This window comes from Lepidochelys kempii, chromosome 10, assembly GCF_965140285.1.
Source record: "Lepidochelys kempii isolate rLepKem1 chromosome 10, rLepKem1.hap1, whole genome shotgun sequence".
In the NCBI taxonomy this organism is placed as follows: Eukaryota; Metazoa; Chordata; order Testudines; family Cheloniidae; genus Lepidochelys; species Lepidochelys kempii.
This window is the reverse complement of record NC_136389.1, coordinates 47,684,217-47,710,921: the sequence shown is the minus strand read 5'-3', so window position 1 is coordinate 47,710,921 and position 26,705 is coordinate 47,684,217. Positions and strand designations below refer to the sequence as shown.

The window sequence follows — 26,705 nt, the reverse complement described above, 5'->3', positions numbered from 1 at the left end:
ATCTTAGTAGATCCGAAATCAGGTCACCTAGTTTTAGGCTCAATCCTGTGAGGTGATAAGCAATCTGATCCTGATCCAGAAAAACCCTTAACCACTTGCTTAACTTTAAGTACATGAGTAGTCTGTGGCCCCCACGGCTTGGGATCAGTATACTCAGTACCTTGCAGAATCTTCACCATTAAATAAGTTTTTAGATAAAAGACTTGAAAATAGACAGCTTAGATTCATGCTTCAGGACCTGTCAGGCTTTGTTCTGGAAGGTCAACAGAAATAAATGTAAAGAGGCTACTTCACTTGTCCAAACTGGTACAGGATTTAGAGTCTGCTGTTAATATGGAAAAGGCACGTGACTCAGTTGAGCTGGATACCTTCATTCTCTACCAGGAATAACAAAAAAATGGTTATTTATCTCTCATAACTGTTGTTCTTCGAGTGATTGCTCATGTGCATTCCAATAGGTGTGTGCGCGCGCCACGTGCAACATCGCCAGAAGCTTTTCCCTAGCAGTACCCGTCGGGTCGGCTGTGGAGACCCCGAGAGAGGCGCCTTCATGGCGGTGTATATATGTCCCTGCCGACCCGCTGCCTGCTCAGTTCCTTCTTGCCGGAATACTCCGACAGTGGGGAGGCAGGCAGGATTTGGAATGTACATAAGCAACACATCTCGAAGAACAAGTTATGAGAGGTAAGCAGCCATGTTTTCTTCTTCGAGTGATTGCTTATGTGCATTCCAATAGGTGACTTCCAAGCAGTTACCGTGGGGGAAGGGTAAGTTTGTGGGGGGGGGGTGAGAAAACCTGGATTTGTGCTGGAAATGGCCCGACTTGATTATCATACACATTGTAAGGAGAGTGGTCACTTTAGATAAGCTATTACCAGCAGGAGAGTGGGGTGGGAGGAGGTATTGTTTCATGGTCTCTGTGTATATAATGTCTTCTGCAGTTTCCACAGTATGCATCCGATGAAGTGAGCTGTGGCTCATAAAAGCTTATGCTCAAATAAATTGGTTAGTCTCTAAGGTGCCACAAGTACTCCTTTTCTTTTTGCGAATACAGACTAACACGGCTGTTACTCTGAAACCCTTAGGAATGATATTGCTAACCCTTGGTGCTTGGCTCTAAAAGATAATCCAAAATAAAGGAAATTGGGGCTGATTGCGGCTCAGTTCCCCTTTGTTGAGACCAAATGGAGAAACGCTTCCACTTAGCCAGGTACGTGGCTCGAGTGCAGGATTTCCTACTCCCCAGCAGGACCTCCCTAACCAAGTGTGAGCACTGAAGCACAAGAGGGTTCAGCCATGGAGCTTCCATGCCATGAGGTGGAGTGACTCCAGGTTGGGGTACTGTAGACGGCCGTGGTCCTGTGAGATTAGGGTTGGACAGAGAGGGAGCGCTACTGGTCTATTCACTGAGAGGTTCAGTAGCATGGTGAACCAGTGGTGGCGGGGCCACGCTGGCACTATGAGAATTAAGAAAGCCCTGTCCTGATGAGTCTTGAGGCGCACCCTGTGTATGGTAGGAATGGCGGGAATGCGTACAGCAGGTGACCCGTCCATGACGGGTGAAAGGCATCTGCGGTGGAGCCTGGGCTGTGGTTGAAGAAGGAGCAGAATCTGGGGCACTTCCTGTTGCTCTGCGTCGTGAACAGGTCCGTGTGGGGAGAGCCCCATCTCTGGAAAATTGAGTGAGCGATGTCCGGTATGAGGGAACACTCGTGTCCATGGAACAAGCGACTGAGGCAGTCTGCCAGCTCGTTCTGCACCCCCAGAAGGTGCGACGCCTGCAGGTGTATGGAGTGGGTGATACAAAAGTCCCATAGCGTGAGGGCTTCTCGACAGAGGGGAGAGGAACGAGCACCACCCTGTTTGTTTATATAGAACAGCACTGCAGTATTGTCCATGAGCACCGATACGCACATGCCCTGCAGACAGGCCTGAAACGCTAGGCATGCCAGGCAAACTGCCCTCAGCTCCCTCACGTTGATGTGCAGCAATAGCTCTGCATGGGACCAGAGGCCCTTGGTTCTGATATTGCCCAGATGCGCTCCCCAACCGAGCGCTGAGGCATCTGTGGCAAGGGAAAGCATGGGTTGGGGGTTTTGCAAAGGGTACTCCTGCACAAACCAGCTGTGGTTGCAGCCACCATTGGAGAGAGTGGAGAATTTGAGGCGGGAGGGTCACGATTGAGTCCAATGGGTCCCTACCCAGTCTGTGCACCTGTGCTAACCATGTCTGGAGGGGCCAGAGGCACAGCCTGGCATGCTGTATCACGTACGTACAGGCCGCCATATGCACCAGTAGTCTCATACAATTCCTGGCTGTGGTTGTGGGGAAGTGGAGGAGGGTCTGGATAATGTCCGTGAGCGCTTTGAAATGCAGTTCCGGAAGGCATGCCCTCGCACATGTGGAGTCCAAGAGAGCACCGATTAACTCTATTGTTTGTGTGTGGAATCAATGTGGACTAGGGCTCATTCAATACAAGTCCCAACCTGTGAAACATAGCCCGGGCCAGGGATACGTGCTCCACCACATATGCTTGGGACTCATCCTTGATGAGCCAGTCGTCCAAATATGGGAACACCTGCACCTGCAGAGGAAGGCTGCCACTACCACCATACACGTGGTGAACACCCGGGAGGCCACTGAAAGGCCAAATGGGAGCACCCCGAACTGGTAGTGCTGACCATGAATCTGAGAAAGCATCTGTGGGCTGGAATAATAGCAATGTAAAAATACGCGTCCTTCAAGTCAAGGGCGGCGTACCAGTCTCCCAGATCCAGGGACGGAATGATGGCGGCCAGAGAGACCATGCAAAACTTTACCTTTTTTATGTATGTGTTGAGGTCTCATAGGTCCAGGATAGGCCAAAGACCGCCCTTGGCCTTGGGGGATGAGGAAATAGCGGGACTAGAACCTCTTGCCCCTGAATTCCTGAGGAACCTCCTCTATTGCCCCTAGAGCTAGGAGCAATTGTACCTCTTGTAAAAGGAGTTGCTCATGAGAGGGGTCCCTGAAGAGGGATGGGGAAGGGGGGTGGGAGGGCAGGAGGGAACAGAATTGGATAGAATATCCCGCCCCACTGTGCTGAAGACCCAGCAGTCTGACGTGATCTGAGACCAAGCACGGTAGACGCGGGAAAGTCGATTCACAAAGCAAGGGGAAGGATCCAAGAAGATGACTGGTGCGCCGTCCTCGTGCGCATCTTCAAAAGTTGGGTTTGGGGGTGGGGGGCTGTTTGGTTGAACCCTGGCCTTGGTCCGAGGAGGATTGCGCTGGGCGCCTCCTGTTATTTCTGCCTCTCCTCCTAGGTGGATCCCGCCGAGGGAGCCCCGGGTAGAAACGGGACAGGGGCTGAGATCTAAAGGGCTTTCTCTGAGGCACTGGGATGTGTAGCCCCAGAGACTTCAGAGTTGCCCTTGAATCCTTCAGGCTGTGAAGGCGCATGTCCGTATTTTGAGAAAACAGGCCCGCACAGTCAAAGGGGAGGTCCTGAATTGTATTTTGGACCTCAGGTGGGATCCCTGAAACCCGAAGCCACACACTGCGCCTCATAGCCATGGCGGTGGCTATGGTTCTAGCTGCAGAGTCCGTTGCATCCAGGGCTGCCTGGAGGGCCATCCAAGAGACCACTCTACCTTCTCAAGGAGCGCACAGAACTCCCTGCGAGAATCAGCCAGGATTAACTCTTGGAATTTAGCCAACCATCTCCAGGAATTGAAAGCTTATTGGCTAAGCACCGCCTGCTGATTCGCTACCCGAAGCTGGAGCCCCCCAGTCGAATAGACTTTACGGCAAAAGAGATCCAGCTTCTTGGCGTCACGTGACTTAGGTGCGGGGCCTGGTAGACCCTGCTGCTCCTTGTAATTTGCCACGTCAACCACCAGAGTCCCCGGTTGGGGGTGGGTAAACAGGTGCTCATAGCCCTTTTGTGGCAGAAAGGAGCGTCCCTCGACCTCTTTAGCCACTGGTGGTGTAGAGGCCAGGGTTTGTCAGAGCACCTTCATGGTGTTCTGAATTGTCCTTATGAGGGGCAAAGATACTCTGGAAGGACCCTCAGTGGTGAGGATGTCCACCATCGGATCTGAGTCCTCCATAACCTCAACCTCCAGGCAGAGGAGGTTAACTGCTACCCTCCTAAGCAGGTCCTGGTGGCCTTTGGTATCCATTGGTATCCTTTGGGCCTTTGGTATCCTCGTCCAGCAAAGAGAAGGAAGAGGTTCCTAGGACAGGGTCTTTCTGCCCCTCGGGTTCTCTGGAGGCCGGGTCAGGTGCCTCAGAGCACCCTGCGACCGGAAGTCCAGGTGCCACCGACGTCGGTGGAGGAGGGGGCGTTCTTGACTGTGGCCACTCAACAGCCCTGTCCTGTAAGGGATCCTCAGGGGCCCTAGGGGTGTGGCGTTCCATCGACGTCGCTGATGGAGGGGTACGGGGTGGCCGATACCACGGATACCAGCCTAGATCCCTGACCTTGAGCCTGATGGTAGGCGCAGGGGGTCCAAAAAGGCCATTGCACTGGGCCCTGTCACTGGGGTGGCCAAGTGGCGACTGGTGCCGGTTGTTCTGCCAACCTATGGTGCCGGGATCGGTGCTGGGACTGGGAGTCGTAGTGGCTGCGTCTGGACACAGACGATTCCACGTCTGACTCTGACGAGTATTCTGTACCCAACCACGGGGGAGCGGAGCCCGACGGGGAGCAGTATCGGGGAGACGGAGCTTGGCGCCACAACATCATGAGCTTCCCCCGATGATGAATCCACGGCTTCGGCACCGCCGACGGTACCGCCATCAGCATCGGTGTCATGACAGGTGTCGTAACTGCCCGCAGTGCTGGGCACAAGGCCACAGTCGGTGCCTGAGTTTGCAGGGCCGGGTACTGCGCCGTCATATCAATGAGGTCTTGAGGCGCCCCATATGTGTCCGGAGTGGAGGGGAGCTCAAGCTCTTCCTCCAAATCGTCGCAGGTAGGCGAGTCCATTCTCGCCGCAGTCAACGGCGCCGGTTCTTGGGGGCCAGACCGAGGGCGTCCCGCCGGAGGACGCACCCCACTGGAATCCCCCCTTGGCTTCCTGACAGGGGAACGTCCCCGTCTGGTTTCTTTTTCTTATGCAGCACTCCCTTGAGACTGTGAAGAGTGCCACCATGAGGCACTGGCCTTGCGGGCTGGGGAGCGGTGCAAGTGCTCCTTGGCGGAGTCCTTCCTTGGTGCTGGGACATCCCGCACCGAGGCAGGTGTGCTGTGCACCGAGGGTGCCAGTGTTGGCTCAGGCTGTGGCTGAAGGGCCGACTCCATCAGGCTATAGTCCCGCTCCCTCTTAGTCCTGGGTCTGAAGCTCCTGCAAACAGGGCACTTATCTGTCTAATGGCCCTCCCCGAGGCACTTGAGACAGGCAGCATGCGGATCACTTGTTGACACAGGTTTTGCACACCTCTCGCATACTTTAAACCCCTGCAACCGAGGCACGCCCCGGCGCGGGGAGAGTATAACGGGAAACACCCCCGCCCCGAAGTAAGATAAACTAATCTAATCTACAACTATTAACAACTAACTAACAACTATTTACACTAGAAACAAGGGAATCACTAGGTAAGGCACTTGCAAAGCAAGAGACTAAGCTGTTCCAACGACCGTCATGGGCAGTAAGAAGAAACTGAGCAGGCAGCAGGTTAGCAGGGACATATATACACCGCCATGAAGGCGCCACTCTAAGGGACTCCACAGCCGACCCGACGGGTACCGCTAGGGAAAAGCTTCTGGCGATCGTGCACACGGTGCGCGCACACACCTACTGGAATGCACATGAGCAATCACTCAAAGAAGAATGCATGTGGTTGTTTTTTAATAAATCAGTCACATGTATGCACCTTGGATCTCATACAAGAGTTATCAGCATCACTTGCTTCATAGGAGCATCAAGAACCCAGTTAGAGATTTGGATCTCATACAAGAGTTATCAGCATCATCACTTGCTTCATAGGAGCACCAAGAACCCAGTCAGAGATTAGACCCCCTGATGTAATAGGTGGGCAAAACAGACCAATGAAGTGGAGGATGAGATAGCCATGAAACAAACACAGTTTAGCAGAAAAGCAGAAGTCACATCTTGCCACTTGCCTAACCAATGCCAGCCAAGAGTGTTAATATCTTGTGCATCACAGCAGAAGCAGATTAGAGTTACCACAAGCAATTACACTTCCTGAAATAACTGATGTATGAACTTACGTTTAAGGCACAAGACTAGGATTCAAGTTTGAATCACTGCCCAGTTCTGTAACAGAAAAACCTGTGTGACGTCCGGCAAGACACTTAGTCTCCCTGTACTTCTGATCTATAAAATGGCGAGAATAATATTTCCTTTCTCCCACCCTTTGTCTGGCTTGGTCTAAACTTAAAATTTTAGGTTGACATAGCCTCATTACTGAGGCGTGTGAAACTATGCCAACCTAAGCCCCACACAGGTTCAGCTAAGCCAACAGAAGAATGCTTCCGTCAACCTAGCTACCGTCACTTGGAGAGGTGGTGTTCCTTGTTCGATGAAAAAACCCCTTCGTTAGCTTAAATTGCATTTACATTACAGGGTTATGGTATCACAGCTACAGCACCACAGCAATGCCACTGTACTGCAGACATAGCCTCTCTCTCAATAAGTGTTTGCACAGCGCTTAACACAATAGGTATGTGATCTCTGCTGGAGCTTCTAGGCAATATTGTGATATAAATAGTAATAATAATGACTTTTTCAGGACTCTGAATCACTTGGGAGACATCCATTAAATAGTAAAGATTACTTAAAACACCTCTCTTTAAAATGAACTTCAGATAAATTTGGGCAAATGGGTGATGGGTCTCTAACAATAAGCAAGATATGGTAGTAAGTAATTTGAATAAATTACCCACAAAAACAAAGGGACCATTTATGTTTATAGAAAGATCTAATATCCTAAAAATGAACACGCTCCTGAAATTTTTATATGTTTTCCATTGTTTGCCTATGAACTTATGACATTTTTCCAAAATACTTGATTGATTATTTATAATTTAATGAAAAACAAAATCACCCAGGGCAAATTTAACCCCTGATCCTGCAATTCACTGCACAGAAACTAAGGCCATCACACATGAACCACTCATCGTAACAAATTTTTAACTTTGGCATGAGATTTTAACACATTAGAAAATTAAAACTCATTTTCATTATGGTCATTATATTAAAATGACTGAAGTCAATGGAAATCTGCTCCGATCGCAGTAGTCCATCCACACATCATAAGTTGAGGGATCAGAGCCTAACTTTGTTAATGCTGTCTTATAATACAAGGGATATATAGGTAACCCACCCTCCAAAATATTGCTCAAAGGTTCAGTTTCTTTTGTCTTGGGAACAGGGACATTCGATTTATGTATTGGCTAAGGTAACTCAGGATACTGTAACATCTTATAATGTTTTATCTATATTCAATTTAAATGAAATTAAGGCCATCACAAATGATTCAGTAGGAACAGGGGTTGGGGTTTTTTTTGGCATAACTCCCATATGACTATTAAATAATAACTCTAAATCACCAACCTATCCCTGTCCTAAACTTTGCAAAAGAAAATTACACAATTAGGTTAATAAATATCATTTTGAAAGATTAATGAAAAAAATTAAAAGTGTGATATTCCAGCTAGTTATTTCTTCTGATTCTTTATTTAACTGGAGCTTTGGGAAATTAACTGGAAGAGCCTTAAATGAATATTTTGGAAAGTAAAATGATTAAAATACAAGCAAGAACTAAAGGACTGATAATCACGGGGATACTTTGAAAGATTGCTAGAGAGGTGGAATACAGAATTAACTACAATTGATTAACTAAACTCATTTGGGGAAGACTGAGGTATAAACAAATGTGTAGGAATGCATATTACACATAGGATGTTATTTAATTTTCAAAACATATATAACACTCAAACAAATGAATATCTATAATCTAGGTATTTATACCACAGTAAACATTTTTAAATAAATATATAAAGCTAGTGGTGGAAGCTGGTGGACGTGATATACAACTTCCCAGACTAAATGTAAAATAAATGTTAGGGATTTCTGGTTCTGATCCAAAGTCAACTGAAGTCAATGGGAGTCTTTCCATCGACTTTAGATAAGACCCTTTATGCATGTGGTTTGGAAATGTAGAAGATTGCAAAGCTTTGGTTACAATTACATACAAGATTTGCTGGATGTGTTTGGTTTATTTAGTCCAAATGTTTGAATTATATATTATTTTCCAAATGCTCAAAGTGCTAAGCCCCTATTATACGTGGAGTTGGTAGTGACATCATAGTTAAGGTTACCAAACCCCTTCCACTTTAATGCACTGTTTTCAAGTCTTTATAACCTTGCCAGACTTCAATCATTTGGGCTGAAATGCTTGGTCTTTGCCTCATGCTGATTTTTGTTTAATAAAAAAACAAAACAAAACTGTTCTTCAGAATAAGGTCAGAGTTTTACATATACTCAGAACATCTTAGAGAGGCTTGCTGCTAAAATCTCTGAAGATTTAGTCTGCATCCAGCATGCTCCCTAACTGCACAGACCTTGAGCTCCTGAGAGAACACTGCAACAGCAAAAGCTGCTGTCCCTTTGGCCTATGGGAAGGCATGCTGAACTGAGAGCCAGAAGGGCGCATGAGTTGTTGTCTCAGCTCTTCCATCAATTGGTGTCGATAATTCCACGTTCTTCACAGCCCTTATTATTGAGCAAAGCCTCATTCCCCTAATTTAGAAGGCAGATAAGTATAACTCCCCCCATTTTACATGGGGAAAATGAGAGGTTGCACAAGGCCACTTCAGGAAGAGCTGGGAATAAATCCCTTGTCCAGATCCTCAAAGATATTTAGGCGCCTAACTCCATTTGGAGGTGCATTTTAGAGACACAGTACAGTCCCATGTGTCTCTAACATCTGACCAACATCTCAGTTAGCCATGTTACTTTCAGAATAAATGTGCCACTCTATGAGCTTGGCTGTGCTTTCTGTAACCATTGGACCTCTCTCATCTCCACAGACAAGAATGAAATCCAACAATATCGATGTCGTCAGATGCCACCACTGTGGTGCTCTGCTCAATGTTGATAACAGTCAGCTGAGTGCGTGTGTTCCCACTGTGTGCTGCCCCGACTCTGCAGGTTGCTGACACAGCAGGCCCCGAGAGAACCCCCAATGACCACAGACTCTGATAAGGTATGAAGGCACCCAGCCAGGTTTATTGCCAAATGAAGCACAGTAATAGTTTCCCGCAGACTGTACAGGACATACTTGAATATGTGCCCCCTGATAAGGGACCGGCTCTGTCAGTGGTGGGACTTACCACTGTCCCCTAGGCCAGACAAAGATATCCACTCAGGGATGCATTATTATACACAGGTACAAACAAGTTATACATCACTCCTGACGCACTGAGGTACAACCCCTCTATGCGTTACGGTGCTGCCTCTCTCCTGGTACATGTTGGTTCAAACAACTCTATCCACCATATTATCCTTTTGACCCTGTCTTTAGGATGGGTCAACCTGTTACTCGTTATCTCTGTGGAATGTTCATACCAGAATGTTCTGGTGCCATCCTGGCATGTTCATCCTATTAGTGCTTGATACCTTTTAGATATGTGTATACATGCAATAAGCAGCCTTCTTCTTGACAACTTCTGTGAGCAGGGCCTGCCTCTGGCTCACAGCTTAACTTTGCTTTATGTTAGAATAGTCTTGACCATTACTTTAGTTCAGGCCTCAGGCCTTACACTGGGTCTCTGATAAAGGGGTTTATGTTTCAGGGCCTCATCTTACTACATTCCCCCACTTTTTGTCTTTTTATGGGGTGGATGTTTACCCATCGTCCCAGAAAAGCATAATGCATGGACTAAAGATAACCCACTGGGCTAAACACGGTTATGTGGTTACCTTATTTTACCATCCATACACTCCTGCCCCACCTGTCTTTAGTCTGCACATTCCGTCATACGACTGATGGACAGATTTTATTTTCCAACTGATGATAGTCCCTTACAGTGGGCCTAGGAATGTTAGGCCCGGGACCATGACTGAGGAATGTAGTATTCAGGGGGCACATATTCATAGTATGTCCTGTAGAGTCTGCGGGAAACTATTACTGTGCTTCATTTGGCAATAAACCTGGCCAGGTGCCTTCGTACCTTATCAGAGTCTGTGGTCATTGGGGGTTCTCCCGGGGTCTGCTGTGTCAGCGATCTGCAGAGACGGGGCAGCACACAGAGGGAACAAATGCACGCAGTCAACTGTTGTCATAATTGAACAGAGCAGAGCACACCGGTGGCATCTGATAACACTGGTGACCCCAACCACTGATCTGGTGAGTAAGCGAGCTGTCCGCTGTAGGAATCGCTGTCTAACATGATAGAAAACCACAAGCTAGGGAACCCCTTTAACCCCTCCCTGCAAATCCCCACAGAGTTTAAAAAATATAAAGGGAAAGAAACATGTAATGTAATTTGTAAGGCTAGGGCAGAAACTGTAGCCTTAAACTATAAAATACTGCAAACTATAACGATGGCTGTTAATGGTTAAAACTGCAAGCCACAGAATTGGTGGGGCAAGTAACAGTAACAAAGAAAGAGTTAAAAGAATCAAAAGAAGATACACAGCCCTGGAATGCTCCCACCCCTCCTTGCAGGGTGGCAAGCAGTCCAGAGACAACCAGCATTGGAACAGAGTAAAACATTGAAGACTGCTGCAAGGAACCTACAAAAAATACATGTGCCGTCCCCTGTTATAAATATTGGTGGTAAACAGCAGACTTCAGGTAGCTACCCTGTGCCTGAAGAATGGGGACAGAAGTGGAAAAAGGTGGCCCTAGTAAAATTAAAAGATGAAACGGGGTCCACTGCTGTGCAACCACTACCTTATGGTAAAAACCAGGTTCTGGTAAAACCTAAAGCAGGACCTAGACTGGTGCCTGTCAGAACGGGACAAGTAAATGCACAGATGGAAAAAGCAGCACACAGTACTTTCACTGAACTGGTAAATCAAACGAAGGAAAAAATGGAACAGTTCACAGAGCACATTACAAGACAGGAGCTGCGACTCAATCACAGGGGAGTGAATAAAAAGGAATTTCAAAGTCAAAAACTACAATTGAACAGGTTAACACCTAAAATTGATGCATTAACATATAGAGTTACCCAAAACCGGTTTCAGAGTAGCAGCCGTGTTAGTCTGTATCCGCAAAAAGAAAAGGAGTACTTGTGGCACCTTAGAGACTAACAAATTTATCTGAGCATAAGCTTTCGTGAGCTACAGCTCACTTCATCGGATGCACGTGCCAGAAGTACTCCTTTTCTTTTTCCAAAAACAGTTAACTGCAGGGAAGAAAAGGACACTTCTGCAATCTGTTTGGCATGCAGACAAAAACAGACAGTGGGGGAACAAATTCAGGTTTTACAAGAGCAGATAATTACCTCCACTCTCATCTCAGAGCCAGGATAAAAACCCAGGGTGCGGTTTCCCAACTGCTTTTACCCACAGAACCACACTCCGCACTCAGCTAAAAATATAACCCCCTTTCTCAAATATTTTTACATACCAGTATGTTTTCTTTTATATCCTTTATCAATTTCCTAAGCTTGCTGCTGCTGCCTGTACCTTAAGAGTTAATGTCTCTTGGCTCACGTCTCACTACCTTCACCTCCCCGCCCCTGCTTTTTCCATGCCTCTCCTCACTTCGACTCTTTCTCTGTTTTAAAAGTTAGAAGTTATAGTTTTTACAAAAACCTCCAAAAGATAAAGCAATTGAAAACAGAACAAAACAAGAAACAAAAAGAAAACAAGGTAACAACTTTACTTTAAATAAATCCGGTAAATTAATTATTTTAACCCTTCAGGAATGCAACAGCTAGAATTATTCCTAACTTTCTTGAAAATATGGTTGCCAAGCAACAGAAATGCCCACTCTGCTTCTAATCCTAACCACTCACTAATATTTGAAACATGGGCTTTTCTTATTTCCATATAGCAGAGTTTTAAAATAATGTTAAATATAAAGTAATTCAAAATTCCTTGTTACCAAATTAATACAATAAATTTGGCAAATATTAATATATTTGTAATCAATTGTTAAAAGTTTTAAATAAGGTAAATAACTTGTTTATTCAAATGTTTAACCCTTTTTATTTTTGTTTACCTTATTTTATATAGTTATTAATAGAATTCTGTCGCCATTTCTTTTTAATTGCAAGTTTGTCCTGTATGTCATGTGTTGTTTGTTGTGTGTGTCATGTGACTGCTTTTTATTATTTTTATTTTGTTGTAACAAAAGTCAATGTTATACCCTTTTAAAAATATATGTATATGTGGTACTGCACTATTTTAAGAAGCAAAGGAGTACTTGTGGCACCTTAGAGACTAACCAATTTATTAGTCTCTAAGGTGCCACAAGTACTCCTTTTCTTTTTGCGAATACAGACTAACACGGCTGTTACTCTGAAACCTGTCACTATTTTAAGATCATGGTTGGGGTATAATCATAGTATTATTAATACCAATTTTTTTGTGCAAAGTTCAAAAACGTTTCAGTTACAAATATATGTACGTATATTTCTGCCTCAACAAATAATGCAATTGCAAACAAAAAGAATTCTCTTTTATTAATCACAGTTTTGTTTTTTAATTTTTTTTATTATTCAAAGAAAAAAATGTAAGGGGAAACCTCAACATTAGATAAAGATAATATTAACAAAATGTCAAGTTCTTGTTTGGGTTTTTATAAACTTGTTTGCACTTTTAAATATAGTTATTAGAATAAGATAGCAAAAACATTTACAAATAACAATTTATGCATAAAGCTAACCAAACAATTTCAACAGGTTTCCACTTTTGGCTCCCAAACACAACAAAGCATCATGAAAGTTTAATATCCTCAAAGTATTTGCATGGACCTGTATTTAAAATTTATTTGGTTTGATTTCATACACTTTTCTTTTGTTATGTTATGTTAATGGGAAGCAGTGGTTGTTAAAGTTTGTGCTTCTAAACAGTTAACAAGAGTGATATTGGTATCACAAGCAAATTAACTCTAAAAAGCGTGGTAAAAATTATGTTATTGACTCTTTTGCTAGCAGAATGTTCAGCGGGGGGGAAAAAAAGCAATGCACCTTCTCACAGAAGATTGTGAGCATTTATTTTAGCAGTTAAGCATTTAGTATAAAATATTAGTAATGCACCTCAAATGAAAATGAATGTCTATACAATTGCAAAAGTGTAGCTTGTGTTATAGAAGACTCCGTCCCTATTACATTGTAAACAAACTAAGTTAAACTTTGTATTAAGTTTGGGTTACTGAAAACAAAAACAAAACAAAAAATTTTACTATGTTAACTAACAAAAGTTGTTTAAGTTGCATTCCACAGACCAAAGACACCAGAAAATATCTGTACACAGTGAAAAAAAACCCAAGCATCAAAAAAAGAAAAATGAAGTGCTTTATAAATAAGAGACTCGTCAAATACACCTCTTATCTACCATATATGGACAATTACTTTAACAATCAGCTAAAAACCACTAGCTGGACCAGGATAAACTGTCATTTAATTTCAACTTGGTTACTGTGTAAAAACAACTGTATTATTGCTGTACTACTGTATTATTGTTGTACTGTTGTATTATTGTGGTATTGTATTATTGCTGTACAACATTTACAATGTGCATAACCTTGCTAAACTGTTTAACCAACACACAGGTAAAAATCAACAAACAAAAGGCAGCAAACATGAAGGCAAGGAGAAACAAATTCGTTAATAAAAAATTGTTACATGGCAACTACAAATTAGGTATATAAATTCCCTGTTAGTACCGGTCACAATTTGGGATCAGTAACACTGCATCCTAACTGAGGCACATGTTATTCAAAACAGTTTTGTTCAGTGTCTGGGTACAAATACCAAATCCTGACACAGCAATATTTGAGAAATTGGTTACTGTCCATTCAGTAGGTTTTCTGAAAAACATCATCCATAAAAACAACTGGATCTATGTCAGCTACTGGCGCATCACGGGGGCAATGGAACCCATGGAACAGAGAAGCTAGCCATTCCTGTTTCCTGCCCAGCAAAGCTTACCAGAGGGCGATGACCAGCAGTAAGGGTAACCCACAACATGAATGCCCAGTACTGGGTAGTAACTAATTACAAGACATTTGTATATAAAGGCCTCATTTGTAGTGTCACTACTCCAAATTTCTGTTTTACTTCTCAGATGCATAATACCGTGGAACCCACTATAACAATGCCTATCCCAGTATTTCAAAACACTCAGCCTACTACTAATGATGATACAGGTGATAACTGCAATTGCCCTAATAGGAGTGTGTTTCTATCTGTAGCACCAAAGTAAAAAGGCCAGAGTACAACACCAGACTGGAAAAACATGGTTATGCTTGCATATAAGGTGGTGTCATATGTACATATACATACTATACATATATACCCATATACACTACAAATATATATGCCATATCCATATTATTCATATATATTAATTATTTGGGAGTGCCTCTAAGGCTCAGTTATAATACTACATTCCTCAGTTATGGTCCCTGGCCTAACATTCCCAGGCCCACTGTAAGGGACTATCATCAATTGGAAAATAAAATCTGTCCATCAGTCGTTTGACGGAATGTGCAGACTAAAGACAGGTGGGGCATGAGTGTATGGATGGTAAAATAAGGTAACCACATAACCGTGTTTAGCCCACTGGGTTATCTTTAGTCCATGCATTATGCTTTTCTGGGATGATGGGTAAACATCCTCCCCATAGAAAGACAAAAAGTGGGGGAATATAGTAAGATGAGGCCCTGAAACATAAACCCTTTTATCAGAGGCCCAGTATGAGGCCTGAACTAAAGTAATGGTCAAGACTTTTCTAACATAAAGCAAAGTTAAGCTGTGAGCCAGAGGCAAGCCCCGTTCACAGAAGTTGGCAAGACGGCAGCTGCTTATTGCACATATACATGTGCCAGGATGGCACCAGAATATGCCGGTAAGAACACATTCCACAGAGACAATGAGGAACAGGCTGACCTATCCTAAAGACAAGGTCAAAAGGATAATATGATGGACAGAGTTGTTTGTTCGAACCAACATGAGGAGAGAAACAGCACCGTAAACCGTAGAGGGGTTGTACCACAATGCATCTGGAGTGATGCGTAACTTGTTTGCACCTGTGTATAATAATGCATCCCTGAGTGGATATCTTTGTCTGGCCTAGAGGACAGTGGTAAGTCCCACCACTAACTGAGCCGGTCCATTGTCAGGGGGCACGTATTCGAGTATGTCCTGTAGAGTCTATGGGAAACTACTACTGTGCTTCGTTTGGCAATAAATCTGGCCGGGTGCCTTCATACCTTAACAGAGTCTGTGGTCATTGGGGGGTTCTCTCAGGGCCTGCTGTGTCAGCAATCTGCAGAGTCGGGGCAGCACACGCACGCAGCTGACTGTTATCAACATTGAACAGAGCAGAGCAACACACCGGTGGCATCTGACGACAATCAACTCCCAACATTCCACTGCTATTTAGCAAATAACTGTGAGAAACACTGGAAAAATGTGTCATATTCCCCTCTAGTGGTAGGTTCATATAGAGGACAGCAGCCTACTTATGCTATCTGGTAATCCTTTAGTTCAAGCAGCAGAGTCTGTGCTGCAGATCTAAAAATCTTGGGTTTAACCCATGCTTATGCCCTATGCAGGTGGGGGACTCAATATGGTTCTATACAATGGAATTTTGGGGGAAGGACAGTGTTATACCTAGGAAATTATAGATTAAAAAAAAAACTACCTTGAAGAATATTAAAACCACAAATTCAATCAGTCAAAGGTTAGGAAATACTAAGAAACAAGAGCAGGAACAGACAAATTGCTAAACAAATATCTATGTGAAAAATGCATTAAAGAAATAACAATATTCTACAAGAAGGCCCTAATCCTGCAATGAGCTCCATGGAAGACTGAACCCATGTAGTGATCCAGTGACTTTAGTGGCACTTCACATGGGTGTAGAGGTTGGCCTATGCAGAGCTCATTGCAGGATCAGGACATAAGTTTCCACAACAATACAGCATATAATAGGATTTTCTGCAATGTTTGGGACCATCATGTTATTATACTAGAGCATTTTTATTTTTTAAGGATGGGAAGATCTTCAAAGAAGAGAAATAAAATATGAAAGTGAAGCAGAACTGGGTCCAAACATAGAGCCCTTTGAAGTTATTTTTATTAGATGTCAGTAGCTGTTTAAGAAATTACAAGCACAAATTATTTTCCTTTGTATCCCCTCCATGTTATTAAACTACCAGTTACAGAACAACAGTGTTCATGTTACTGATGAATCCTCTTCCATCTGAAACACTGCTGGTTTCATCTACCCTTTCTTCTCAATAGGGCTGAATTCATCAGTAAAATTTGCCACAGCAGAACTTAACAATCTCTCTTTATATCCATGTTTAGCAATGTAAAAATATTGGTCCAAATTCTGCTTTCACTTCCACCAATACCACCCCATACACATGAACAGAATTACACTGGTGTAACAGAAGAGAATTGTGCCCTTTTTCAATAATCTTTGCAAGTCCTCTTAAAATGTGTCCATTCATCTGTTTATCCATGTGGTGTGTTCACTGCAAACACATTACAGTCACATGTGCGACAGAAAGAAAACGGAGAAAACAGTAGAGTGCCTAGTTAGACAAGAAAAGGAGTACTTGTGGCACCTTAGAGACTAACCAATTTATTTGAGCATGAGCTTTCGTGAGCTACAGCTCACTTCATCAGATGTTTACCGTGGAAACTGCAGCAGACTTTATATACACACAGAAATCATGAAACAATACCTCCTCCCACCCCACTGTCCTGCTGGTAATAGCTTATCTAAAGTGATCAACAGGTGGGCCATTTCCAGCACAAATCCAGGTTTTCTCACCCTCCACCCCCCCACACAAATTCACTCTCCTGCTGGAAAGAAAAATCATAGCAGATCTTTACATTGTGTGCAAAAGGGCAGCATGTGTGTATTATAGCTAGACATTACTTGTATTCTGATAAGTGTCCACAACATTCTCCTCAAACAACACAGGAAAGTACAGACCAGGGATAGGCACTCACACTGCCCCGGTCCTGGCCACCGGTCCGCGAGGGCTCTGCATTTTAATTTAATTTTAAATGAAGCTTCTTAAACATTTTAAAAAACCTTATTTACTGTACATACAACAATAGTTTAGTTATATGTATATATACACACATATAGAAAGAGACCGTCTAAAAACGTTAAAATGTATTGCTGGCACGCAAAATCTTAAATTAGAGTGAATAAATGAAGACCCAGCACACCACTTCTGAGAGGTTGCCGAGCCCTGGTACACACGGTAGCCTGAAGAACTTGCAGTCTAATAGCCTGCTGCTTCAAGAGGTTCTTTGTACGTTTCATGGGCACCTGCAGCGCTCACACTGCGTCCCTTTGCACACAGGTCTTGCCAGGAGATCACGCCTGACCATTCAGGGTCCAGCACATCACTGATTACTGCTGCTGGTAGGACACCAACGGGCAGCAGCCAGTAAAACACAGGGCTCCGCTTTTAGCCCCGCACCCCTCCAAAGAGTGTGCTGGGGCGCGCATGGGGCGAGGAAGGGGTTCGCCCCCCCCCGCGTGCCCAGAAACGGGGAGAGGTATGGAAGCGCCCAGGCGCTATGGAGGGATGTTTTGTATCACCTACTAGATCATGGCGGGGGGTGGGGGGGAGGTGCAGTGAACGCGGGGGAGGGGCCGTCATCCCGCAGGGTAGGGCTGCGCGAGCGTGGAGGGTGGACACGTCGCTGCCCCCCCATTTAACACGGCAGAGGCGGCGAATGTCCCTGAGCCCCCCTGCCCCCACCCTCCTGTAACCATGGCACCAGCCAACCAGGGCGCGAGGGCCACCTCCAACCCCCCGAGTTACCGGGGCACTACCGGTCCAGCCTGCCCCGCTCAGCCAGACAGACCCACTCCCCCGAACCTCGCTCCGCTCACCCTTGCGGCGGCGCTCGACCCCGCACTGCCGGAAGTGCTGCCTGCACCGGAAGCGGCCGCGCGAGCAGAGCATGGTGGGAGATGTAGTTCTCTCCTCCGCCTGAGGCACCCCCCCGTTCCCACCCTGAGCGCGCGCTCGTTCGCCCTGAGCCCCTGACAGCGCCATCCCCCAGGTAGCTGAGTCCTTCCGTGGCGGGCCGGGGCTGTGTGACACGCGGGAGGCCTTTCCGCCCCCAAGGCAGTGACGTCACGGGGGTCCCGCTTGACATCACCAGGGTGACAGGACGAGGAAAGCAAAAAGAACAGGAGGACTTGTGGCACCTTAGAGACTAACCAATTTATTTAAGCATAAGCTTTCGTGAGCTACAGCTCACTTCATCGGATACATACTGTGGAAACTGCAGCAGACATTATATACACAGAGAGATCATGAACCAATACCTCCTCCCATCCCACTGTCCTGCTGGTAATAGCTTATCTAAAGTGATCATCAAGTTGGGCCATTTCCAGCACAAATCCAGGTTTTCTCACCCTCCACCCCCCCACAAACTCACTCTCCTGCTGGTGATAGCCCATCCAAAGTGACCACTCTCTTCACAATGTGCATGATAATCAAGGTGGGCCATTTCCTGCACAAATCCAGGTTCTCTCACCCCCCTCCAAAAACCACACACACAAACTCACTATCCTGCTGGTAATAGCAAAGTGCCTCTTGCCCTTCTACCTCCACTCTGCACCCTCGGCTCCGCCCTTCCCCCGGCCACACGCAGGAGCGCCCGGCTCCCGCTGCGTGCACGCGCGGTGGCTGTGACGTGACGGTCTCCCCGTCCCCATCCCTGCTTGTTTGCCAGTGGCAGCGCGCTGGGCCCTGGGCCGCCCCCTGCTGCGCCTCTGGGCCTCGGGGCGGGCGGGGGCCAGAGACAGCTGCATCGCCGCCGTGGCACACCAGCTCCAGGGCCCACGAAATGCGCCCTAGGAGAGCTCAGCGCTGCCCCAAACCCTGCGGCAGAGAACTAGGCCGGCCAACCCAGCTCTAAGATTGTCCGGGAGGCTCCAGGAATTAAAGATTCTCTCATGTGATGAAAGCTCCAGACAGATGGTCACCTGACACTTACACCCCTACAGCGAGTAGGGCAGGGCCCTGCCCTGGGCCTCGGAATCGGGGGTGCACCTGGCAGGTGCGGCCCCGCAGCCTCAGCATGGGGGCAGATTGCAGCAGCCTGGTGCATGGAAGCACCATAGGGTCCCCATTAGTCCTGCAAGGTCTCATCCCACCTGAAAATGGAAGGGTATGAGCCCCCCTCTTTTTCCTAAAGGGGGAAATACTCAATGGAGCGGTGTTGGGGGCTCTGCTGCTATGGCAGCTTCAGGTTCTGTCACAGACCTGAGCTTGGCCTCCAAGAGCCCTTCCCCACAGAGCCCGGCTGCTAAGGGCTCCCTCTGCTCCAGCAGACTTGGAGGCAATGGGGACAGGCGGCCGAGGGGTGACAAGTACAGTAGCTAGCAGTGCCCAGAGACCACTGGGAAACTAGTGCTTCCTCCAGACCCAATCTGTTGATGAGCAGGGCAGTCTGGCCCCTCTCTGCCAGGAATATTGTTTGAAAGTGGCTCCCTCATAAGAAGTGGGGTCTTCAGCACTGAAGGACTCCCCCCCCCCAAAGACCCAGAGCACTGCCGGGTAAGTAAACATTTAAAAGGCGCCAAGTAATTAAAAAGGCACCACTTCTGCTCGGTGGGGGAGCAGCTGCTGCCCTGCTCCCCCCCTAGCTACACTACTGGGTGTAGGGTAGAAGTGGTCCCCAACCAAAGTCCTGGACCTCAGCACCCTTAAACTTTGGATCCAGATCCAAACGTCTCCACTTCCCCCGGCAAGTGGATAGGGGGAAAATCACCCTGGCCACAACCAAAGTAATTGTCCCTATGCAGTCCCCAGTGCACAGGGCAAGAATGAGGCCCATCTGTGCATTTCATAGCACATTACAAAGCAGCCCACAGTTATTCCAGTGTTACTGACATCTTTTTAGGATCAGAAACAAGCGCCATTAGCTTCCCCAGGTGTAACGGGCACAGCCAGATTCCTGCCACCTCTTCTTCACAAGGACTGTAATCATATGCGTTTGAACAGTGCCCAATGCAATCCTGGGGCCTGATCCTGACAGACCTGTAGGTACTAACACAATTCAAATAATGGAAATATGCCCACTTTGTCTATATACAGGAACTGTTACCATAATATTGAAAGATTCAGTTCACACTCCCAAGCCCACAGTGAACTACCACATATCAGAGGCCCGTCTGTGAGCAGCAATCCCACACCAAGGTTCACTGCGTCATTGCTGGACATTCATCTGTCACACCAACAGACAGATTGTCCTCAGTGTCTGCTCCTCCAGGAAGCTGTTCCTTTGTCCTGGAGCAGACAGACAGCAGAAACAGTGACCCACCAGCTCTGAAGTTGAAAAAATTCAGAGAGAACATTAATAATAACAACACAGTAGCTCTTCATTCTCTCCTTCCCGATCAGCCCAACTGCATCCAGCTCACCCTAAAAGTAGTATAATAAATAATTTATAATAAAGATATAAAAATAGGGTTCAGAATACCCTGAAAGGAATAATGTAATTAAAAATAACTAGTAAGCATTAAGGCTAAGAATAAAGAGCAAATGCTAATTACAATCCATGGTAAATGCTAATAAGAATAATGAATATTGAATGATAATAGTAAATAGTCAATTCTAATATTATTGTTCATAATAAAAATAAATAGTGAATGCTAATAATAATAAAACACAGACTTGAATCCTATGGACTGTTAATAGAAATCAGGGCAGCCTTGCAGGTAGTCTCTGTCCTGGAGGTGTTTAGGCTCTGTGTTCCTGTGTGGGAATGGGGACATGGGCCGCAGGGGCTCTTAGCAGGACTGAAGAAGATAGAAAGCCAAATCAAGACTATATCCTGGGGCTTTGGACCTCTCATCTCCCACTTAGGGGCTTGCACATTGGCTTCAAAGGGACAGGAAAATCTCTCTCCCCCAGTAACAGGCTCCTTTGCAAACTGGATCCTGTTTGAGAGCAGATGGTCCCATATTCTTAAGGGGATCATTTGATCATGACTTGGGTCTAAAGTGATCCACCCCACTTCTCATGGGTGCATCATAAGCTCCACCTCACCTGGGCATGTGTGGCTCTGCTAGGGGCCAGATCCCAGTCTGAGGAGCCAGTGATCCAGCCTGTGACAACCATTTCAGGGAGGGAGGCCTGAGAGTCTTTACTCCACCTCTCCCAGGATTGTAAGCGTGAGACATCTGTCACCGCCCCGCCACCATCCTGGGAGGAGCAGCCAGCTCCTCTCCGTACCCCTCAGGTATTTGTGCTGGGCCCACCCACCAATCCTGCTTCTACAATGGGGTTCAGGCAAGTAGTAGGCCACTTCTCCCCCAAGCCCTCAGCACCTTTTGGGGATGGCCATCCCATTCTACAGCAGTGGATCCACCTGGCACAGCCCCTGCAGCCCCCCACTGCCTCCCAGCAGGCTCTTGGGACTAGGATACCCCCAGAGGCTTTGTGCAGGGCCAGTTTTAGGGATGGTCAGTCAGGGTGGTTGCCTGGGCATCAACTTCCAGAGGGTGAAACATTAGTCATCCATTTTTTTGGTTTGGGGTTTTTTTGCTTGGCCACTCGGGCACCTTCCTGAGTGGCAAAACACCTAGGGCTGGCCCTCATGGCCCCATAGTGAAGGCTTAGATGATGGGTGTCCTGAAAGGACCAGTCATTCCAGTGATCAGCAGGAGAAGGCGCTGCAGACAATCCCCCCAGCCAGGGAACCCCACAGGAGAGAGAGGCAAGAAACAACAGGGGATCCTGGTGGGGCCAAACCAGCTACTAGAGCAGAGAAGAAACCATTGGAGACACACTGTCCCACCCCATGTGACGAGGCTCTGGGGGCAGCAATGCTGAGAGGGACCAGGAATAGGCAGAGCAGGGAGCACATCTGGTTACAATCCCATATGGGAGCCACACAAGGCCGGTGCAACTGAGGCCTGGATCTCAGCTGAAGCCTCTATGAGGTATCGAATTATTAATAATCATCTTTGCACAACCTGAGTGGGAATCCACTGTACTGTGCTGAGGGCAGAATTTATCTCAGTCCAAAACGTTACAGCTTATAATAGTTATTGTGATGTTTGGTGCCAGTAAAGAATTATGTTTTACAGAACAAGAGTACCTTCAAAGCAACGTCATCATGATGTAATATGATGGTGGGGCCTACAAGGGGATCAAACCAACATATTGGCATTATCAGCATCACACTAATCATATTGTGATATAACAGTGCAATGTCCTCAAAAAATTTGTGGGCCATTTCCAACTGGGATCATCCCACAAAGTTCAGGATAGGGGCAACCACGCCCTGTGATATTTCCTACAGTCACAAGCCAAATTACTTTCAGCTCTCTTAATTTCTAGCCTATGCATATCAACTATCTGCCCCCAAATTCTGAGCTTGGTAGTACTGGAGTTTGATTGAAAAGGGCAGTAGGATTCTTCTTACAGTTACTATACAGCAGTTTATAATATGTGGGCTGGGACACAGTAAGTGACAAGGCAGGTCTTCAAGAATCAGAAGCCTACTTGAAGACACAGGTCCAATTTCTCCTGTCTTACACTCCATTAATCCCCATGCATTCAGGCCAGAATGTGCCCATAGACTTGAACAGAGCAAGAACAACTGTCATAAGATTAAAAGAAAAGGAGGACTTGTGGCACCTTAGAGACTAACAAATTTATTTGAGCATAAGCTTTCATGAGCTACAGCTCACTTCATGGGATGCATTCAGTGGAAAATACAGTGGGGAGATTTATATACACAGAGAACATGAAACAATGGGTGTTACCATACACACTGTAACGAGAGTGATCAGGTAAGGTGAGCTATTACCAGCAGGAGAGCGTGCGGGGTGGGGTGGGGGGGTGGAGTTTGCCAACTGTGTCCACCTATCTATTCAGGAGACACTATCATAGGGCCTAATCACATCAGCCACACTATCAGAGGCTCGTTCACCTGCACATCTACCAATGTGATATATGCCATCATGTGCTAGCAGTGCCCCTCTGCCATGTACATTGACCAAACTGGACAGTCTCCACATAAAAGAATAAATGGACATAAATCAGACGTCAAGAATTATAACATTCAAAAACCAGTCAGAGAACACTTCAATCTCTTTGGTCACTCGATTACAGACCTAAAAGTGGCAATTCAACAAAAAAACTTCAAAAACAGACTCCAACGAGAGACTGCTGAATTGGAATTAATTTGCAAACTACATACAATTAACTTAGGCTTGAATAAAGACTGGGAGTGGTTGGGTCATTACACGAAGTAAAACTATTTCCCCATGTATATCCCCCCCCCCCCCCCGCTGTTCCTCAGACGTTCTTGTAAACTGCTGGAAATGGCCCACCGTGATTATCACTACAAAAGGTCCCCCCCCAGCCCCCCGCGCTCTCCTGTTGGTAATAGCTCACCTTACCTGATCACTCTGGTTACAGTGTGTATGATAACACCCATTGTTTCATGTTCTCTGTGTATATAAATCTCTCACTGTATTTTCCACTGCATGCATCCAATGAAGTGAGCTGTAACTCATGAAAGCTTATGCTCAAATAAATTGGTTAGTCTCTAAGGTGCCACAAGTCCTCCTTTTCTATCTGCCATTTTGTTGCCCAGTCACCCAGTTTTGTGTGATCTCTTTGCAGTCTCCTTTGGACTTAACTATCTTGAGTAATTTTGTATCATCTGCAAATTTTGCCACCTGTGTACCCCTTTTTCCAGATTATTTATGAACGTTGAACAGCACTGGTCCCAGTACTGACACTTGGGAGACACCACTATTTACCTCTTCCATTCTCACCATTTATTCCTATCCTTTGTTTCCTATCTTTAACTTGAGTGCCTGGCAATGCTTTCAGAATCCTCTAACAATCCTTAATTTACTTTGATGACAAGCCTTTTGTTATCTTAAAAAGAAAAGGAGGACTTGTGGTGCCACAAGTCCTCCTTTTCTTTTTGCGAATACAGACTAACACGGCGGCTACTCTGAAATTTGTTATCTTAATCACCCTCCCTCTGTGTATAAACAAACTCCCTGGCCCAAAGGCAGAAGTTAGGAGCAACACACAGCTCATCACATATCACACAAGCTGTGTTGCAATTAACAGCTCCGCCTGGGGCTAGGGTGCGTGCTGGGAGCAGACCTCAGGGATGAAACTCAGAGGGGGATAGAGCCCCACCCGCCCCGCCTAAATGGCCCACCTGCCAGTAAATGAAAATTATGAAAATGTTAGGCTCGAACTGGTCCAAGGCAAGTGAGTCAGCCCTTATCACTGCAAGACCTAATCCCGTTGCTTAGGCCAGTATGAACTGGGAGAGCTACAAGACAGCATGTTTAACTAGTGGTGGAGGAAGAGGGAGTGGTTCAGGTGGCTGTCAAGAGAACCCTAGGATGGATGGGTATGGAAGAGTAGTAGAAGGAGCCCCATCCAGTCCCTCTCAACCAGAAAGATGGAAGCTACAAAATGAGTGCTCCATGGTGATCAGTATTGGAGGGTAAAGTGGGAGATCCTGAGGGATGCAGAAATCCTGGTACAGGCCTATGCATTCCTGAAATCACCTCTAAAGTCCTAGCAATTACCAGGCACTGTTGACTGTTCCAGACTCAGCATGGCTTTTCACAGACATATTTGTTATAGGTGGATGCTTTAATTCAGCTGATGACCACAGTTCTTATGCAGGTGGTGATGAGAACACAGATGCCTACATAGTGACACTGGGGCCTCACGGGGTGGAGTGAAATCCTGTCTCTTTCCCAGTGTTTTGTTTGTTTGTTCATTTATTTACTGTGGGATGGATGCATGAGAGAGTCGGAAGTAGGATTCATTACTGGACACCGAGAATGGGAGCTGCAGTACTTGACATCCCTAAAAAATCATTAAACTCAAGACTCAACTCCTACCTGAGTATTGCAGGAACCCACTTTGGCACAGCGAGGCTAACCCTCGTGCTTCTGCAGTCGTAATAGTTTCCTAGTTGCCAAAAGGTGGTGGGTGTAAGCTTTTAAGCTCTCACCTCAGATATGCCAGGCTAACTGGATGTCCATGGGCATGATGGTGACTCTCTGGGCATGAGAATAGCGCACAGGTTGGTGTCCTCAAAGAGCCCCACCAAGTAGGCTTCGCTGGCCTCCTACATGGCCATAACAGCCAAGCTCTGGAAGTGCAAGTTGGTCTTGAAGTCCTGGACGATTTCATGGACTAGGCGCTGGAAGGGCAACTTGCAGATGAGCAAGTCAGTGGATTTCTGGTAGCAGTGGATCTCTCGCAGGACGACAGTACTGGGTGGGTAATGATGAGGCTTCTTCACTCCCCCAGTAGCAGGAGCGCTCTTCCAGGCAGCTTTAGTGGCCAACTGCTTACAGGGGGCTTTGCCACCGGTGGACTTACAGGCGATCTGCTTGGTCCTGGCCATTCTCAGCAACCCTCAATCACAACTCTGCGGTCATAGCAGGCACTGGCTGTGCACTCAGTAGGAAAGGAGATAGCACTAGGCTCAGCAGACAGTGATGTGGGATTACTGTGAGGAAGTGATTGGTATTGGGTGGGCAGCAGCCACTAAGATGAATCCGATGGAGGACATTTTTTGTCCTAGCTGCCAGTGATGTTGTGAGGGAGCCAACGCTGCTTTAACTGCACTAGTAGCAAGATAAAAAGACTTATGCTAGTGTCTCAGGAGGCAATAAGTTCAAGTAGAAAACAGCAAAATTCAGAGTGAGTTGATGTAATATATAAAACTCTCAGCTAGCTGGTTACAGCTGGCCTTCAAAACCCAAAGACAATATTACACAGGAAAAAGCAGGAGCAAGAAGAGTGGATTGCTCAAATTGTGAGCCATTAGAAAATAGGAACATAGGAATTGCCATATTGGATCAGACCACTGGTCCATCTAGTTAATATCCTATCTCCAACACTGGCCAGAGCCAGATGATGGCATAAGAATCATAGACTTTAAGGCCATAAGAGACCATGATGATCATCTAGTCTGACTTCCTGCACATTGCAGGCCACAGAACGTCACCCACCCATTCCTGTAATAGACCCCTAACCTCTGGCTGAGTCACTGACGTCCTCTAATCATGATCTGAAGACTTTCTAGTTACAGAGAATCCACCATTTACACTAGTTTAAACCTGCAAGTGACCCATGCCCCATGCTGCAGAGGAAGGCAAAAACGCCCCAGGGTCTCTGCCAATATGACCTGGGGGAAAAGTTCTTTCCAACCCCAAATATGGCAACTGGCTACACCCTGAGCATGCAGGCAAGACCCAGCAGCGAGACCCATGGGAAAGAATTCTCTGTAGTAACTCTAGTGTCCCATCCCCAGCCATTGGACATATTTGCTGGTAACCATAGCAGATCAGCTACATACCATTGTAGGCAGTCTCATCATACCATCTACTCCATAAACTATCAAGCTCAGTCTTGAAGCCAGTTAGGTTTTTTTGTCCGCACTGCTCCCCTGGGGAGGCTGTTCCAGAACTTCACTCCTCTGATGGTTAGAAACCTTCATCTAGTTTCAAGCCTAAACT

General features: G+C 46.1%; 1 protein-coding gene and 1 pseudogene across 3 annotated transcripts in view; both read right to left on the bottom strand.

The window, feature by feature from the left end:
- The window catches only part of SCAMP5 (secretory carrier membrane protein 5), a 50,330-nt gene that overhangs the window by 900 nt on the left and 22,725 nt on the right, over positions 1 to 26,705 (bottom strand). The window contains exon 8 of one of the 3 annotated variants that reach the window (XM_073363310.2): positions 25,099 to 25,811. The exons of 1 other annotated variant lie outside the window; for it this stretch is intronic. In XM_073363310.2, the coding sequence (XP_073219411.1) occupies positions 25,691 to 25,811 (121 nt within the window). In that variant the 3' untranslated portion in view covers positions 25,099 to 25,690. Of the gene's footprint in view, positions 1 to 25,098; positions 25,812 to 26,705 lie in introns of those variants that run through there. One more of the 3 variants, XM_073363312.1, reaches the window with a different exon arrangement.
- On the bottom strand, positions 25,191 to 25,588 carry LOC140894805 (histone H3-like; annotated as a pseudogene).